The 15,274-nt window shown below is 37.3% G+C and overlaps 2 protein-coding genes across 2 annotated transcripts in view; one reads left to right on the top strand and one right to left on the bottom strand.

Moving 5' to 3' along the window:
• Window positions 1–15,274, top strand: part of LOC142341598 (uncharacterized) — a 107,533-nt gene that overhangs the window by 20,906 nt on the left and 71,353 nt on the right. The gene's annotated exons all lie outside the window — the stretch shown is intronic.
• The window catches only part of LOC142341597 (uncharacterized), a 92,813-nt gene that overhangs the window by 47,517 nt on the left and 30,022 nt on the right, over window positions 1–15,274 (bottom strand). The window contains exons 2-5 of the mRNA XM_075392678.1: window positions 12,129–12,221; window positions 11,552–11,781; window positions 10,960–11,201; window positions 6,836–7,139 (exon numbers count right to left, since the gene is read on the bottom strand). Of these exons, the coding sequence (XP_075248793.1) occupies window positions 6,836–7,139; window positions 10,960–11,201; window positions 11,552–11,781; window positions 12,129–12,147 (795 nt within the window). The 5' untranslated portion in view covers window positions 12,148–12,221. The remainder of the gene's footprint in view (window positions 1–6,835; window positions 7,140–10,959; window positions 11,202–11,551; window positions 11,782–12,128; window positions 12,222–15,274) is intronic.

Raw genomic sequence — 15,274 nt, 5'->3', positions numbered from 1 at the left:
ACAATTTCAAGAACCGGGTGTACGCATATCTTCAATGAACTGCGAAATTTGAAAGTATATGTGATTGACGTGCCAAATCATATTCTGAGTAGGACGTGAGAATAGATAAAACTAGCAAAAGTACAGGAAGCTAAATCAATCCTCGAACCAGGAGTTGCGAAGACTCTCAAAAACCTTGCATTAATATTCTCTTGCGAACCTGATATACCAGACTCGCACCTCTGCCAGCAAATCTAGAAGTCAACGAAGGGCAAAGCAAAACGCGGCGAAAGCTTTCTCTCGAACTGTAGCTTGCACTCCTTGATTCAATTGAGCCAGAGGCCAAGTTCCTCCTCAGTAGTTACCCCATCGCTTAAAATAATTTATTTCTGTACTCATTGATTCGCTTGACCCAGAGTCCAAGTAACCCGCATGACAAAAAAAATCGCAGAATTTTCAAAAAAAAAACATCTCATCCAATGATACTGGATAGGTCTAAGGCATGGAATGTGATTTTCCACTTGACACCTCAATGAATTGACTAAACTCCAGTGCCGTTGAATGGAATCAAAGAAATCCGAACCCCGGCTATGCTAAGCAACCGTTGCCACGAAGAGAACGGACGAGACAAGTTGATCAGTTTTACACAGGGCAATTTGATCGAAAAGCTCCTTGGTATGGAAAAAGATTGAGAGAAACCGTTGACAAAGAAATGAAGCTTTGATAAACATTTGTGGGAAAGTTGAAAGGACCTACAGTTGCAGTAGCCGAGAACAATACGAGTGCTCACCCAAAGCACAAATCAGCTGGAACTCCGCCCTGAAAAGCCCAATCACAGCATCTGTCTGATGCAAAGAATCTAAAGCATCCACGAAGATCTAGTGTTGTACCAACCAGGGAAACAGTAACTGAGAAACTTAACACGTGTGGTACCTAACCCCAGCCTCAAGTGATCGAAATGAAGAGAATGGGAAGATGACTTATCATGAAGCCAGGCTCTTCTTGAAACCTGCCAAGAAAAGATGACTAAGTTGCGAAAAATTACACTTTGCCAGCATTGTCTCCCGAGGATGCAAACAGCTAAAATATGATCTTGCAGAGGAGATAAGAATTGATTAATAAAGGTGTCTGATAAACATTGAGCATTAGAAACTTGAAACTGTACAAGGATGGCGCAAAAGTAGAATATCAACTTGAAAAAGCAGCTGCGTCTGCGGATGGACTAGGCACTTTCATAAATATTCTTCAAGTGAACGCCAGAAGCCTTGTGGACTTCAATAGGAAAAAAATAAGCGAGTGCCGTATATCTGAAATTATAGTGTAATCTAATTATAGATTCCGACAAGATGTCCATCGCTGTCCCAGACAGCTGTGATAAATGTAGAATCAAACCCACGGATATGAAACTTGTAACCTATGCAAATTACAATCCACCCAAAAAGTCGTTATCGCATCATGCAATTGGAGATCTCTAATCTCCTGAACGCACTTCCTAACAAATATCCTTAGTGGTGTGGTGATATATACTTCCCTAACGTCAATTAAGAGTCCCTATTAAGCACATGCGAATTTGAGAAATCAATCATCGATGCGTTTGATGACAAATTACTGAAGCAAGCAATTGATTTTCCCCACATGCAGTAAAAATACAATTGATTTTGCCTACCATAAACACAGCCTGTTCAACCAGTACGGGATATTTCATTTGACGCTGTTTATGACTGTTCCGATCACTACTCAGTTCAGCGGCACATTAAAGCCCAGCACTCGCTAACAAGCCAGTGATGGAATCCCGTCGTAGCTTTGGCAGTGCGAACAACCTAGATTATAAACGAATGGATGTGCGAATATCCATTCAAGCCCGTATGCTGGACGAAAATCGGCATGGACGACGAATTCTACAAAATCCTTGAAAACTTTAGAAACCAATGTCCACACAGTCACCAACACCCACTATGCATTACACCTTGCACCTCAAACCTTCTGAAAAACTGCAGTTCCAGAGGAACTTCTTAAATCGAAGCCTACCGGCTACCGCCGAATCATGGTCGGGAATATGGAAAACGTCGTTGCACAATTCTGCCAAGTCTATAGAAAGGCCTATCAAGATCAGTTACGAGTTCAGTTCAGGTACTGTTCAGTTACCTATTAAAAAATATGAAAATATTCAAGCGCCTGAAAAACCTATATAAGTCGGTTACAATGCCGACTATTATGGCAAATGGCGAGCAACTCGTCGACAACTCCTACAATTGTTTACTGCCCAAACCAAAATTTCAGTAAAAACGACATCAAATCCCTGACTCATGAATTTCAGTTTGTCCCGAACTTTGATGCGCGAAAAGCTGCACTCGCTGGATGTAACAAAATCTCGTGCACCAAACAGCCTCCCACCTTTGATCTTCAACAAAACAGCCGCTCGGTCATCAAACCCTCAAAATGCTGCAAAAAACTAAAAGATTATGCAAACTTCAATCAGAATGGAAAACAGCGGTTATATCTCCAATACACAAGAAAGATCGACGTTAGGTGGCAAATTGACAGTAAAGTTCTAGATAAATGCATTTATGCACCACTTTATAACCACTTCCAAAGATGTCTCAATATCAGACTACTAACATGGTTTTGTCAAAGGCAAATGACTCGTAACAAATATGTTGACATTCAGCCCAGAACCAGGCACTAGATCTAAACCAGGAACAGGCACCGATAGCTTTCTACTCTGACTTTACAAAAGCCTTTGATAAGTCACCCAACGCTTATTCGTACAAAGTGCCCAACATTGGCATAGGAGGATGTCTACTTGCAGTCCTGATTGACAACTTGCAAAACAGAAAGCAGTTTGTTAGAGTTGACAACATCACTACCAAAATTCTCGAGATCACTAGCAAAGTCATAAAAGGACCAATTCTAGGGCCACTTCGCTTTTATTTTTGTCAACGACCTGCCTGATCGACTTCGATTCCCAGCGCCCTACATATTTGAAGATTTAAAGTTTTTGGGGATCGAAATCGATTACATCAAGCTACATGATCTCCATCGTATAGGAGAATCGATGGACAATAATAAAACAAAACTAGCAAGGGATAAATGCGCACAGATAGAATTTAGGGGCAACAACTCATCTCTACAATGAAAGGCAAATACCAGACCGATGTTGAAAATCTGAAAGATCTAGGTGTAATGATTGAGCCAAAACTGAACTTCACGAAGCATGTAGACTCAAGACTTCAAAAGGCGAAAAACAATTTGATCGAAAAGCTACTTGGCATGGAAAAAGATTGTCGTTGACACAAAAATTAATGAAGCTTTGAGAATAATTTGTGCGAAAGTTGAAAGGATCTACAGTTGTAGTACCTAAAGTTGAAAGTAGCCGAGAACAATACGAGTGCTCACCCAAAGCACAATCAGCTCGAACTCCGCCCTGAAACGCCCAATCACAGCATCTTTCAGATGCAAAGGATCTAAGGCATCCACGAAGATCTAGTGTTGTCCTAACCAGGGAAGCAATAACTGAGAAACTTAAAATCGACTACATCAACCTACAACGTGATCTCCATCGTATAGGAGCTTCGGTGGACAAATATAAAAAACTAGCGATGGATAAATGCGCACAGATGGTATTTAGGGACAAGAAGTCGTGTCTACAATGAAGGCAAATGCCAGACCACTGTTGAAAATCTGAAAGATCTAGGTGTAATGATTGAGCCAAAACTGGACACCAAAAAGCATGTAGACTCGACTTGAAAAGTTGAATAGAGCATTCATTTCTCGTCTCGCTAGTCGCCACGTAGAACTTGCACTTTACAGGGCACATTTACTCCCAGTACTTTAGACGGCATGTACTGCTGTCGTCCACAGAGGGAATTTGAAAAAAATTCCCGTGAATTTTATCAAATCCTTTTTCCACTGTTCATGAAAATGTCCGATTTGATGCTACTTTAGTGACCCTGCAAATTCATTCCGACAATTCGATCGAAATATTACCTGGAAAAAGAACATGAGATCAGACTTTGTCTTTCGGACATAAGGCCTGGCAGCTCAAATAGGTCCCCTTAGAAACTTCAACGCAAAGACAGGAGTCAAGTCTAGAATCCTAGTAGCGATGTGAAGATTCGTGGAAAGAATATTCAACCAAACTGACATATGCATTCGGCGTACCGCGCGTCACTGCCACATGTGCACAGACAGATGACAATTATCTAGATTGATGACTGTGATAAAACACCTTAGCACCTGCTGTAAAAACTCTACAACACAAAAATAGCCCGCGAATTACCGGAAAATAGCAGCCGTTGACGCGCTTGAAGCACATCGGTACTGAAACAGAAAAATTAAATAGAGAGCAATTGCAATTTTCTGCGGGTCCCAAACTGTTCTAATTTGGTGCGCAGTTTTTGTTAGATTCAGAAACTATACTTAATTGATCTTCTAGACTGAAAGCTATTAAGCTTAATACTAATGTCAGATAGCAATGACTCTAATGAATTTTGATAACCTAATGCGCTATGACTTAATGACTACGCTTTACCGGTGTATCCCTTTTTTGATTTTGCTCATTTGAAATTAACCTCATTATCTCATTGAGTAACTCAACGAGTAAAAGAATTTAAAATTCATTCAGTGGAAACAGTGAGTGAAGTACGCTACTTGTCCCGTGAAAATCTTACCTCGAATACAACAGAAATGCGTTGAAAAAGTAGAGCGAATTAAAAAAACGGTACAAGTCCTGAAATACAATACAAAGAATTGATCGCGTAACTAATAACCCGACAACTAAAATTCTGGAGCAACAGCAGACAGACAATCATCAAAGCCCCTGACTCTATGCGCAAAAATGAACCAAATCTTAAAACAATTACAAAATTTCCAAGATTTAGTGTTTTAGGTATCACAAAATAGCAAAAAATTCTGAACAAATAGACCCTATGCGTCCTTAGAATGAGTGCAAACAACCTTGTGGGAATCAGTGCAGTGACAGACAAATCAAAAAAGGCAAAACTGAATAAACTTGGCGAAAATGAGAAATTTTGAAAAGCAGTCACGCCACACTAAGAGAACCTGACAACTACCAGCCAAAACCCCTCAGCTACAGCACATCACATAACTTTAAAATATAAAAACAATTTTTGGCAGTTCTTAGGGCTCAAAAATAGTAACAATAGAACTAAGACAGACAAAAGAACAGCAGAAGACAAGATTCAAATTCAGAAACGTTTTAAAAACAAAAGGTATTTCAGTGAATGCAAACGCCAGCTTCAAGTTGAAGCCAACAAAATGATCAAAACTACGCCTCACTCGTAGGCCAATAAGAATGTTTTTTTTTGAGACTAAGCGATAAGACCACAAGAAAAACAAAACACGTAGGACCAAAAAATCAACTTTTAATTTTCAAAAAGCAGCTGTCAAAATCTTAAAAACTGCTGCTATGAAGTCAACCGACTAATTAGATTCACCAATTTACAATTAGAAACCGATAAAATTTGCCATTAGGCAAATTAAGTGATAGAAACCGCAACAAGGACAACAAATACAAACAAAACAACAATTCAGTATAATCTTTTGAAAACGAACAGAGTACAGATCAAAGATTAAAAACAGCTAAAAAAACGAATTCCATTACCTTAGGAATTTTTTGGCAATCGATGAGAATAGTCAAAAAAGAAGAACGAGATCAGACAAAAAATTCGGCAAAAAAGCTCGTAAACGTCAAAAATTCGACAAAACTTGTGAAAGCAATAAAAGTCAAAGTCATGGAAAGAATAAGCTTTAAACTGAAACAATTAAACTGATATACACAGTAAACAATTAAACAAGTAAACAATTCATATAAACAACTAAGAGACACATCACTAATGAGATTAAATGATCAGAAAACAAAAACTTGAAACTTAAAAAATCGACAAAATAATAGAACTAATAGTGTCAAACTCGTGAAAACCGCCAGCCATACACTCAAACATTTAATTATGTTCACTTATGCCCGATTAGCAATCAATGATACTGTCATTAATGATACTAGGTGATAAAACAACAAAAACAACAAAAAGAGGCAAATATCAAAATGGCAACCACATATGCATCATATTAATAGCACTCAAGAGAAGAAACACTAAAACACTAAAACTGCGGCACGACAAAAAATTCTTTCAAAACTAAAATTTTGTTAAATACCAACTTCTCACTCCACTTTAAAGCTACTTGGAAAAAAATCAAACTTCAAACCACCACGCGTTTTCGCTCCCTTTTTCCGGATTGTAAAAAAGGAGAGCGCCTTAATAATAGCCGTTGAGACGCTGTCGGTGGCTATTAGTAACCGAATACCGCTGGACGGATTGTTCCCGAACGACAGATGGCTTGGCTTCGATTTTAGCTAGCTGAAGCACAGGAAGGCTAGCCTCAGAGGGCGAGGCTAATAAAAGGAGAGTAGAGGGGCGGTTCAAGATCTTAAAATCATGAGTGTCTGCCTTATTATAGCTGTAAGAGAGCTGCTCGGAAACTTAATGACCTAGGGCTTAACCACTTTATCCCGTTTTAGAAGATGCAAGGTCAACTTAAATCGCTCCTGCCAGCGAAAGACTGTTCGAGAATGTTCTCGCTAAGAAGTCAAAACAGTCAAGTGATAATTTTGCATGAACAAAAAAGATACGCGTTTACAATTAGTACTTCAAACTTCCTTCGTGAGTAATTAAAAATAGTTAAGCCTAAACGAAATGTTTCGTGCAGAAAGACGAAAGAGTTTCGAGCAAAAAGACGAAAGAGTTTCGTGCAACTGTGAACATAGATATAAAAGCTCGTCTACTTGAAATCTAAGGTACATAGACTGAAATTGACTTGAAGAATAATCGGAACCAACTTTTGGGAATTTGTTTGCGAATGCTTGGTCCATGGCAAGAAAAGTATTCCTGAGACAAGTAGATAAAAGAGAAGGAGATTCAGTGCCCTCCAGTCCGTCATTAGAAGAGACATTTTTGGAGTCATCGGATATAGTTGTTTGGTGATTAGTATGTTTGCTATTACTACTTTTACTGCTACTGCCACAATCGCCAGTAGCTTCAATCGTTTTTTGTTGAGAAGAATGGCTTGAGGATGAAGGTGGGAGTTGTTGAGAGTTGGCACCGTTGATAAATGATGATTCTTTGTTGGATGTGGTCGGCTCCCTGTCAACACAACTCAACTTTTTAAACCATACCCCGCAGATTGCCGGAAAATTGCCGACGTTGACTCCCATAACCAAGATTGGGATTGAAAGAAGAGAAAAACGATTGAAATAAGAGTAAATGTTTAGTAGAATGAGAACTAAGAGTAAAGATTGTTTTAAGATTTTTGTACAAACAATTTTAAAGTGCGAACTATTTTGATGTCATTTTGGAGCTGAACATACTCCTGTTTCGCAGTGGGAGGACACAAGGGCTAGCATCAATACCAATAAGCATTAGAGATGGTAACAAGAAAAAAGTTCGAGTAACGGGCATCTAAAAGTGGGCTTTATCCCGCTTCTATTTCTGATTTCGTTTTTGATACTGACTCTGTTCATTTTGAATTGTTTTGCTGAGCAACTGCTGACTAAAAACACTTTTAGCAGAATGAGAAGAGTGAAACTAGCCTCGAGAAATCAAAAAGAATTCACGCAAGATGTTTAACAAGCTGTGAACTAATGTAAAGCGAAAAGATACGACAAAGTAAAACTTAGCACGACGAAGTAAAAAAACATAGCAGGACAAGTCCTGACGAACAATTCAAAGAATTTTCATTGACTAAACAAACATCTAGACCTAAAAAGGACTATGAGCGAAATGGAAAAACCATTTTTAAAAAAATCAGATAAAAAAATTTAAAAAAAAAAAACAGATAATCAATGTCAAAATGTCGCATGTCAAGAAAAAAAATCATTAGCGAGAAATGGAAATTTGGTTCATAAAAAAAGCTAGGTCTAGAACGAACTATGAATGGATTGGAAAACCCATTTAGAAAAAAAATCCGATCCAAAAAATCGAAAAAACAGTAAAAATCAAAGTGAAATTGCCGCATGTGAACAAAAAACAACAAGCGAGAAAGCTAATTTTTGTTCAAACACCGTTTTCTCACTCTACTTTAAAATTAGAGCGAAAAAATTTCACGCCGCAAAACCACTCGCTTTTTCGCTCCATTTCCTGTTTCGGCGTGACCAAAATCACCACTCCAATTTGACTTCAAAAATCATGAAAATGTGTGAACAGATCTTAAAAAAAAAAAAAGACAGCGCCCCAATACAATTCAAATTCTTTGAATTGTAATAAAAACATAGCCGTCAAATTGCCTGAAAATAGGCCCGCTTGACGCACATTGCGATTGAGACAGAAAAAAAAGACAACCTGACAGAATTCTAGGTGTCAAGTTGATCTTATCTGGTGTGCAAACTCGTCATATTCCGTTAAATTCTAAAATTACTCTTAATTCAGCTTCTAAAGTGAAGACAGTTAAGCATAAAACTAATGCCAGCTAGTAATCACTTTAATGAACTTTGATAACCTAATGCATTATGACTTAACGACCGGGCTTCATGCGTTCATCCCATTCTTTTGATTTTGATCTTTTGTCTTTGACCGTATTCACTACATTACGTAACTCAATACGTGAAAGAATTTAAAATCCATTCAGTTGAAACTGAGTAAAGTAATTCCAAAGTCAAGCGTGAAAATCGTGATTTAGGTAACACGAAAAACGTGATCAAAAGGTAAAGCGGATTTTTTACAAAACAAAAGGACAAATCTTGAAGTACAATCCTAAGAATTGTATTAAAATGAGAAAGTTAGAACTACTGCAAATGACCAGCGTATCAATTAACATTGGTACAGGACAATTAGAACAAGCAGGACAAGTCCCTACGTACAATTCAAAAAAATTTTCACTAAACAAAAACCGGACCTAGAACGGACTATGAGTGAATTGGAAAACCATTACCAAAAAATCAGATCAAACAATAAAGAAAAACTGAAAATCAATGTCAAAATGCCGCATCTCAAAAAAACCACTCGCGAGAAAAAGAAATTTGGTTCAAACAAAAAAATGGATTGGGAAAACGATTTAGAAAAATCCGATTCAAAAATTTGACAACTAGTAAAAATCGGAGTGAAATTGCCGCATGTTAACAAAACATAATCCGACTAATGTCGGAAGAACTGCTCTTGAACGACAGGCGAGACAATTTAATTCAGGGGCTGTATCCTAGATAAATTCTACTTTATGGGTGCAAAAGTAGTTCGCCACGCCGGGATTCGAACCATGGAACTCACGATTCCTAACCAGAGGCACGCACTGCCCACTCGGCTACCAGGCCCTACTTTTTGATACATTGAAATTGATTTTATTTTAGCAACAACCTTTACTTCGGATGAGAACAATAGAGATCACTCAAAAATGTAGACGGAAGCGTGAAAAAGTCACTTGAGAAGTCAAAGAATGTTCCAGAAGAAAAGCGCAAAAATGGTCGAGCGAAAAATTGGCATAAACATAGCTGGCAGATTGCCAGAAAATAGCCGCAATAGATTCGTAGATCAGCAGTCTAAAAAACAGTAAAAAAGACAGACCAAAAAAATTCGTCTGTTCATTGAAGGCTGATCTGTTATATTTTGATTTAAAATCTGTATAAGTTATTGCTGCCTCTATTAGCTGATCTCAAATAACCTTCATTTAGAGTGATACACACCCATTTGACCATATCTCTTTGAATTAAAGTAAATAAAAGTCAATTTCAAAGTGAGGAAGTCATTTTTGAGAGTGAGGTAAGTCAAGTGTGACCAAAAATTTAATCACGCGCATGAACAAAAAAACTCGCTCCACTAAGAGCAAAAAATGACGTCACACATGCAATTCAGTTGAAATTGCATGAACGAATGAACAAAAAATGGCTGACGTCATATGGTCGTAACAAAAATTATGACGACGAAATAAAAAAAACCAAGAGAAGGCCAATAATAGCCTCAGATATCGCTGTGCGGCTATTAAAAAAGACCAACACGTTCACAAAAATTGCTATGAACCATAATCGATAAATCGATTTTTTTCAAACATCGTTCTCTCACTTCTTTAAAACTAGGTTGAAAAAATTTCACGACGCAAAACCACTCGCTTTTTCTCTCAACTTCCTGTTTCGGTGTGACCAAAATCACTCCTCCAATTTCACTTCAAAAATCATGAAAATGCGTGAACAGATCTTAAAAAAGACAGAGCCCCAAAACAATTCATTTTTTTCAAAAGGAGAGAGCCTATATAATAGCCGTTGAGAGGCTGACTGCGGCTATTAAAAAAATAGGAGCTCCATAATAGGTGAGAAGCTGAGGCGGCTATTAATAAAAAACCAAAACACATAATCCATTAACGTCACATATATTGCTTTCGAACAACAGGGGGACTCAATTCATCAACATTAAGTTTGAGAGAAATTTAGATCACGCATACATCAAGAAGTCAAGGGCAAAAAAAACTCAATTAAAAAAGTAAACTTTCATGCGCAAAACGAGAGCATCGCTTAAGAAAACCAGCTACACTTCTTTGAAAGCATTTAAAAAGGTGCCAAATGATTGAACAGAAGCGAATATAGGCTTCAACTAAAGAGAAAATTGATCAATATGCCTAATAAAGCACTTCACATATTGAACGCTGCAGTTGCTCGTAAATGAAGCTGCAGTTCCCCCATCAAACACGCACCCTCAGAACTCGTATAACAACTTTAATTCTCGCTTCCACAGAAGCTCTTGTGATTTGCTGGCAATGCCATTTTTTTCTTATCAAAATTTTCCAAAAACAGCTAAAAATATGGATCCTCATTGAAAAAATTCATATCAGTTTAATCATCTAAAATTTGAAAAAAAACAAACACCGAAGAAATGCCGATGATCAAACTTATAAGACGAGATGAAAAAATTCGTGAGCTTGAAAACAACCCGCTTCTTCTTAACTGCTACAAAAAAACTCACTTCAAAAAATAATTCAACTAACCCTGAGGACTTCGGGTTCAAATTAAGTGAAGCGCTGTCAGTGACAACAGTTTTCTCATTTGGCCCCTGTGAATGATGTGATTTGTTGTTACAAGTGCCGTTAGAAGTAGCATTAGCATTAGAGCTGGTAGCTGATGCCACGGCACCCATGAAGAAAGACTGAAAATTCTCCAGGCAGAACTGCGACGCGTCGGATCCGCCGTGACCATCAAAAACGGCCAGAATCGTCTCCACGCCGAATATCTGTAGCAATACATATATAACTTTTCATAAATTAAGATTTGCATGTTCTTCAATAGATGGAAAAGTGAAATTAGCTTACACAATAAAATGGATACTTATTATTTGAATTAGATGCCAGATTCGATAACAGAACCAATTTCCGAAACAAATATTGTGCCAAATGACAAATATGACCTGACTTCCCTCAAAATCTGAAATTTCAGAATTATACAGTGAAATCATGTGGTATCATGTGTACAGAATTACAACGTCGTTGACGTGAAAATCAGTTATTGGTATCTTGATTTCCAGAACAGAGCGCGCGCGAATTATCTTCATTCCTATCTATGAGCACATAAAATTGCACCTACATTTGGTTCAAAGTTATTCAGCACAAGGAATCGGTCCTCCATGGTACGACGTCTGCCCTGTACTGATTTGACATGAACTACCAGCTCCTCGTCTGTCGACTGAACTCCTTCTCCATTGGCAGTTGGTCTTCCTTTGGTCTTCCCATTAGGCACTGCCGCCACCACCTCCCCATTTGTCGTCGCTTGGTTTCCATTGCAGGAGATGCCCGGAGACATCCCGTGGATCGGACCTACAATACGTTTACCTTAAGGCTTATTTACGAGCATTGCCCAAATTGACCGAACAGTATTAGGCACATATAATTCAACTTTTCAAATAGCAATTAACAAATATAGATCTTGTGAGTGGGCTTAATAGCCTGAGAAGTCCATAAATATTGATCGTGTTCCTCGAAATCGCCGACACTGTACTCGAAATCATCTGCTTCATTGGTCAGAAACAAAATTTTTAAGCTCACATAACGACTGAACGAAAAGCAAAAGCATAAAAGAAAACCATGGTCGAAAAAACTATGTTAAGTCATCGGCTACATTGCCCTTCAGGAAACCCTTAGTTTCGTAAACAATTAAAAATTACCTGTTTTCAGTTGCTCCATTGGCCGGGGTGATCCCTTTTAAAGCGTTATTATTTGTCTCATTTTTAGCCCCCCGCAAGGGTCAATCATAATCTGAAAATGTTAAAACCATTTAAGAATAACAGAAAAACGAAGAAATGTTTTCACATTCAAAAGCTTAATTAATAGCGATGACATATCATATGCAATCCTTTAATTCATAGTTGTTAAATTCAAAGCAAATCTCAAACCCTAACATCTCTGTTCGTTGAACTTCATATAGAAACTTACATGTATCTCTGATACCTACAAATCATTATTACACCAAACCATATACATTAAGTTAAATAATCGCAGGTCTCAACATTCGAGACAAGGATCATCCTGAAATTCAACAAATGACAGTCAATGGTCATATCTATCAAATCTTCATGTTTTCTGTTCATACATCAAATTCTTCCACAGAAGTCGAACTGAATAGTTCAAAATTACGCAATATCAAAACAATCGACTAACGTCGGGCGAAAAGCTCTCAAACGACTAACGAGCGGTTGGTTTTTCAGTGGCTAGCCGAGGTAGGCTAGATATAGCTTAATTGAAGGGGATTGGGGTGAGCGCGGCGGAGGCACGTGGATGAGCGTGATTGTCGAGCTTGCTTGGTTACGGTGCGGAGGTGATTGTCGAGCGCGGTGGGTTACGGGTAGAGGCGTGGGGATGGGTCAAATTAAACAAACCTCCCTTCACTCTATCAATTTATGTCTCCAAAACAGTTTCGGTTAACCGCTTACTTGGAGTCTAGTAAGCCCAAAGGCTCTAAGAACTTAATACCTTCTGGTCGTTACCTTTCAGACGAAATATCGGTCAAGCAAAAAATCGCGTAAAAATAGCCGGTAAAATACCAGAAACAACTCCGAGGAAGCTAGGTGAGGAGTGGGGGTAGATGAATAAAACAGGGTGGGGTGTTGTCTATAGAAATTTGGATAGGGAGCAGGCACTGCTAAGGGAAGAAAACTTCTCAAAATAACTCTTCGATCTTGAACATTACTGTAATGGCAACATAAATTCCAGTGTTCGAAAACAGAAGTGAATGTTCGAAAACAAATAGCCAAAGTTAAGGTCACGGGCAAACTTTATTCAGTTCGGAAAAAAACTGTAAAATACCAATACTCCAATTCGAGTCATAGAAAAAACAGCTTGATTAATCTAATTGCCACAAACTGCGTTTGAGAGCAATTAACCAATCGGATAGTGTAGGGCAAAAATCTAAAAGAAAATTATTCAACGAAATTAATATTGTTTTTGGCGTCAGAATTAATTACAAATATAAACGGTCGACATTCGATCAAAACTTCTTTAAGTAATTAATTGCTGTTATTCTCCACGATGTTAAACAGAACATAGAAAGGATTTCGATAAGGGCATTAAACCGGCTACTGACTAAACAAACTTTTGTATAAAAACTGTCTTAAGAACATTTTTTGCCTAAGTTTTACGCTTTCTTTAATTTACCACAAATTGATTTCAAAAGGTTTATTAACTCTAAAAAGCTATGTGAACGCAGAAAAGAATTCTATCAAAGCTTAACTTAAAAATGAAACCACATTTTACTACCTGTCAACAATAGTGTCGACTTGATTCATTCATACAGCCAAACAATCAAATTTTTCTTTGAGAGGCAACTTATCTATGTCATGAAATGCAAACTAATATTTTGGATGAACTTACACCCATTTTTTTCATTAAAAAATTCAAACTTGAAGATCGTATGGCAAAGTTCGGATAGCGTAGGGCAAAAATTAAACAGAACAGTGTTCAACAAGATTATTATTGTGTTTCAAAGTTTCGATAGAATGTTTTGATGAAAACTGTTTGCTTATTTTCTAAAAAGCCAAAAATAGCCAGTAATACTAATATAGGAAAATTTCGAAAAGACTAACATACTAAATTGTTACCGATTTTAAGCAATCTGGTGGTGAGAAAAAGCAAAGAAAAAATTTGAGAAATCTGTGATCGATTTTCCTCTTGAAAGCAAAAATTGAAAAAGTATCTTTGCAAATTGAATCAATTTTTCAAAACCTTTACAATGGTAACCTTTGGTAACTCCCCGGAAAATATATCTAAAACCTGGCTAAGCAAGAAGGCCAGGGTATTATAAAGTTCTAAGCCCAAATTGAAGGTTGGAACAATTCAGGTTTTCCTGTCCTATGGTAGTCCAGTGAACACAAGGTTTATGTTTATGCGTTATGACGAGGATTTATAAGATTTTGTAGCTTAATACTTCAGGTACAATTGGTAAAAGAATCATAGCAATTTTTTGCCGCTAGTTATATTATCTTCCGCGCCATTTTAACATTCATCAGATTGTAATTATTTAGTCAAGAACATAGCAGGCAGATTACCGGAAAATAGCCGCAATAGACGCTAGTGGCCTTCCATGTAATTGAAACAACTAAAGAAATTAGATACACCAACAGTCCTCTTATAGAAAACTAGACATTTTGGGTTAGATTCAGATTGTCATTTTCAAGAATTAGGGCATATACGTTTGGCATTACTTAGATGCAATGCACTATTGATTTTAAACTAGTAAATGTTCAAACAATTTAAAATTCATTAAGTCAGTTCAGAACTCATTTTTTAAGTGAGGTAAGTCACTTAATTGATATAAAAGCAGAACAAATGACGTCACGTGCACAAACTTAAAATTCAAAGCATAAGAAGTCACCGAAATTAAAAAGTCAATGGTCGCAGGAATCATCGATGCAGACAACGAATTAAAAAAACATAAGATGACATGTACTGAAATACAATCCAAAGAATTGAATGGACAACTTAGAAACACCTGACCAGCAGATAAACTGAACAATGCTAAAGAAAAAGACAAACAATTGTAAAAGCTGAGGAACTAATATAATAAAAAAATCATTGCTATAACTTCTGAAGCTTTTACCTTAAAAGTCAAAACTCATCCAATACGAAAACGCATTAAAATACGCAAAAGCCTTGAAGGTGGTTAATTGGCCACTTAAGATGAAAATGAAAGAAAAATTTTTGAGAAAACCAAAAACTTCAAATTTTTATCAAAGTTTCAAAATTTTGCAATAATAGTACGTTCAGAGCAGTTTTGTTGCCTGCCTCTCGAAGACGTCTAGTAACTCATCAAAGCCTT

The sequence above is a fragment of the Convolutriloba macropyga genome, chromosome 6 (genome assembly GCF_964194025.1).
Source record: "Convolutriloba macropyga chromosome 6, txConMacr16.3, whole genome shotgun sequence".
Taxonomy (NCBI): Eukaryota; Metazoa; Xenacoelomorpha; order Acoela; family Convolutidae; genus Convolutriloba; species Convolutriloba macropyga.
Note: the sequence above shows the minus strand (reverse complement) of the source record. Positions and strands in the feature narration are given on the sequence as shown.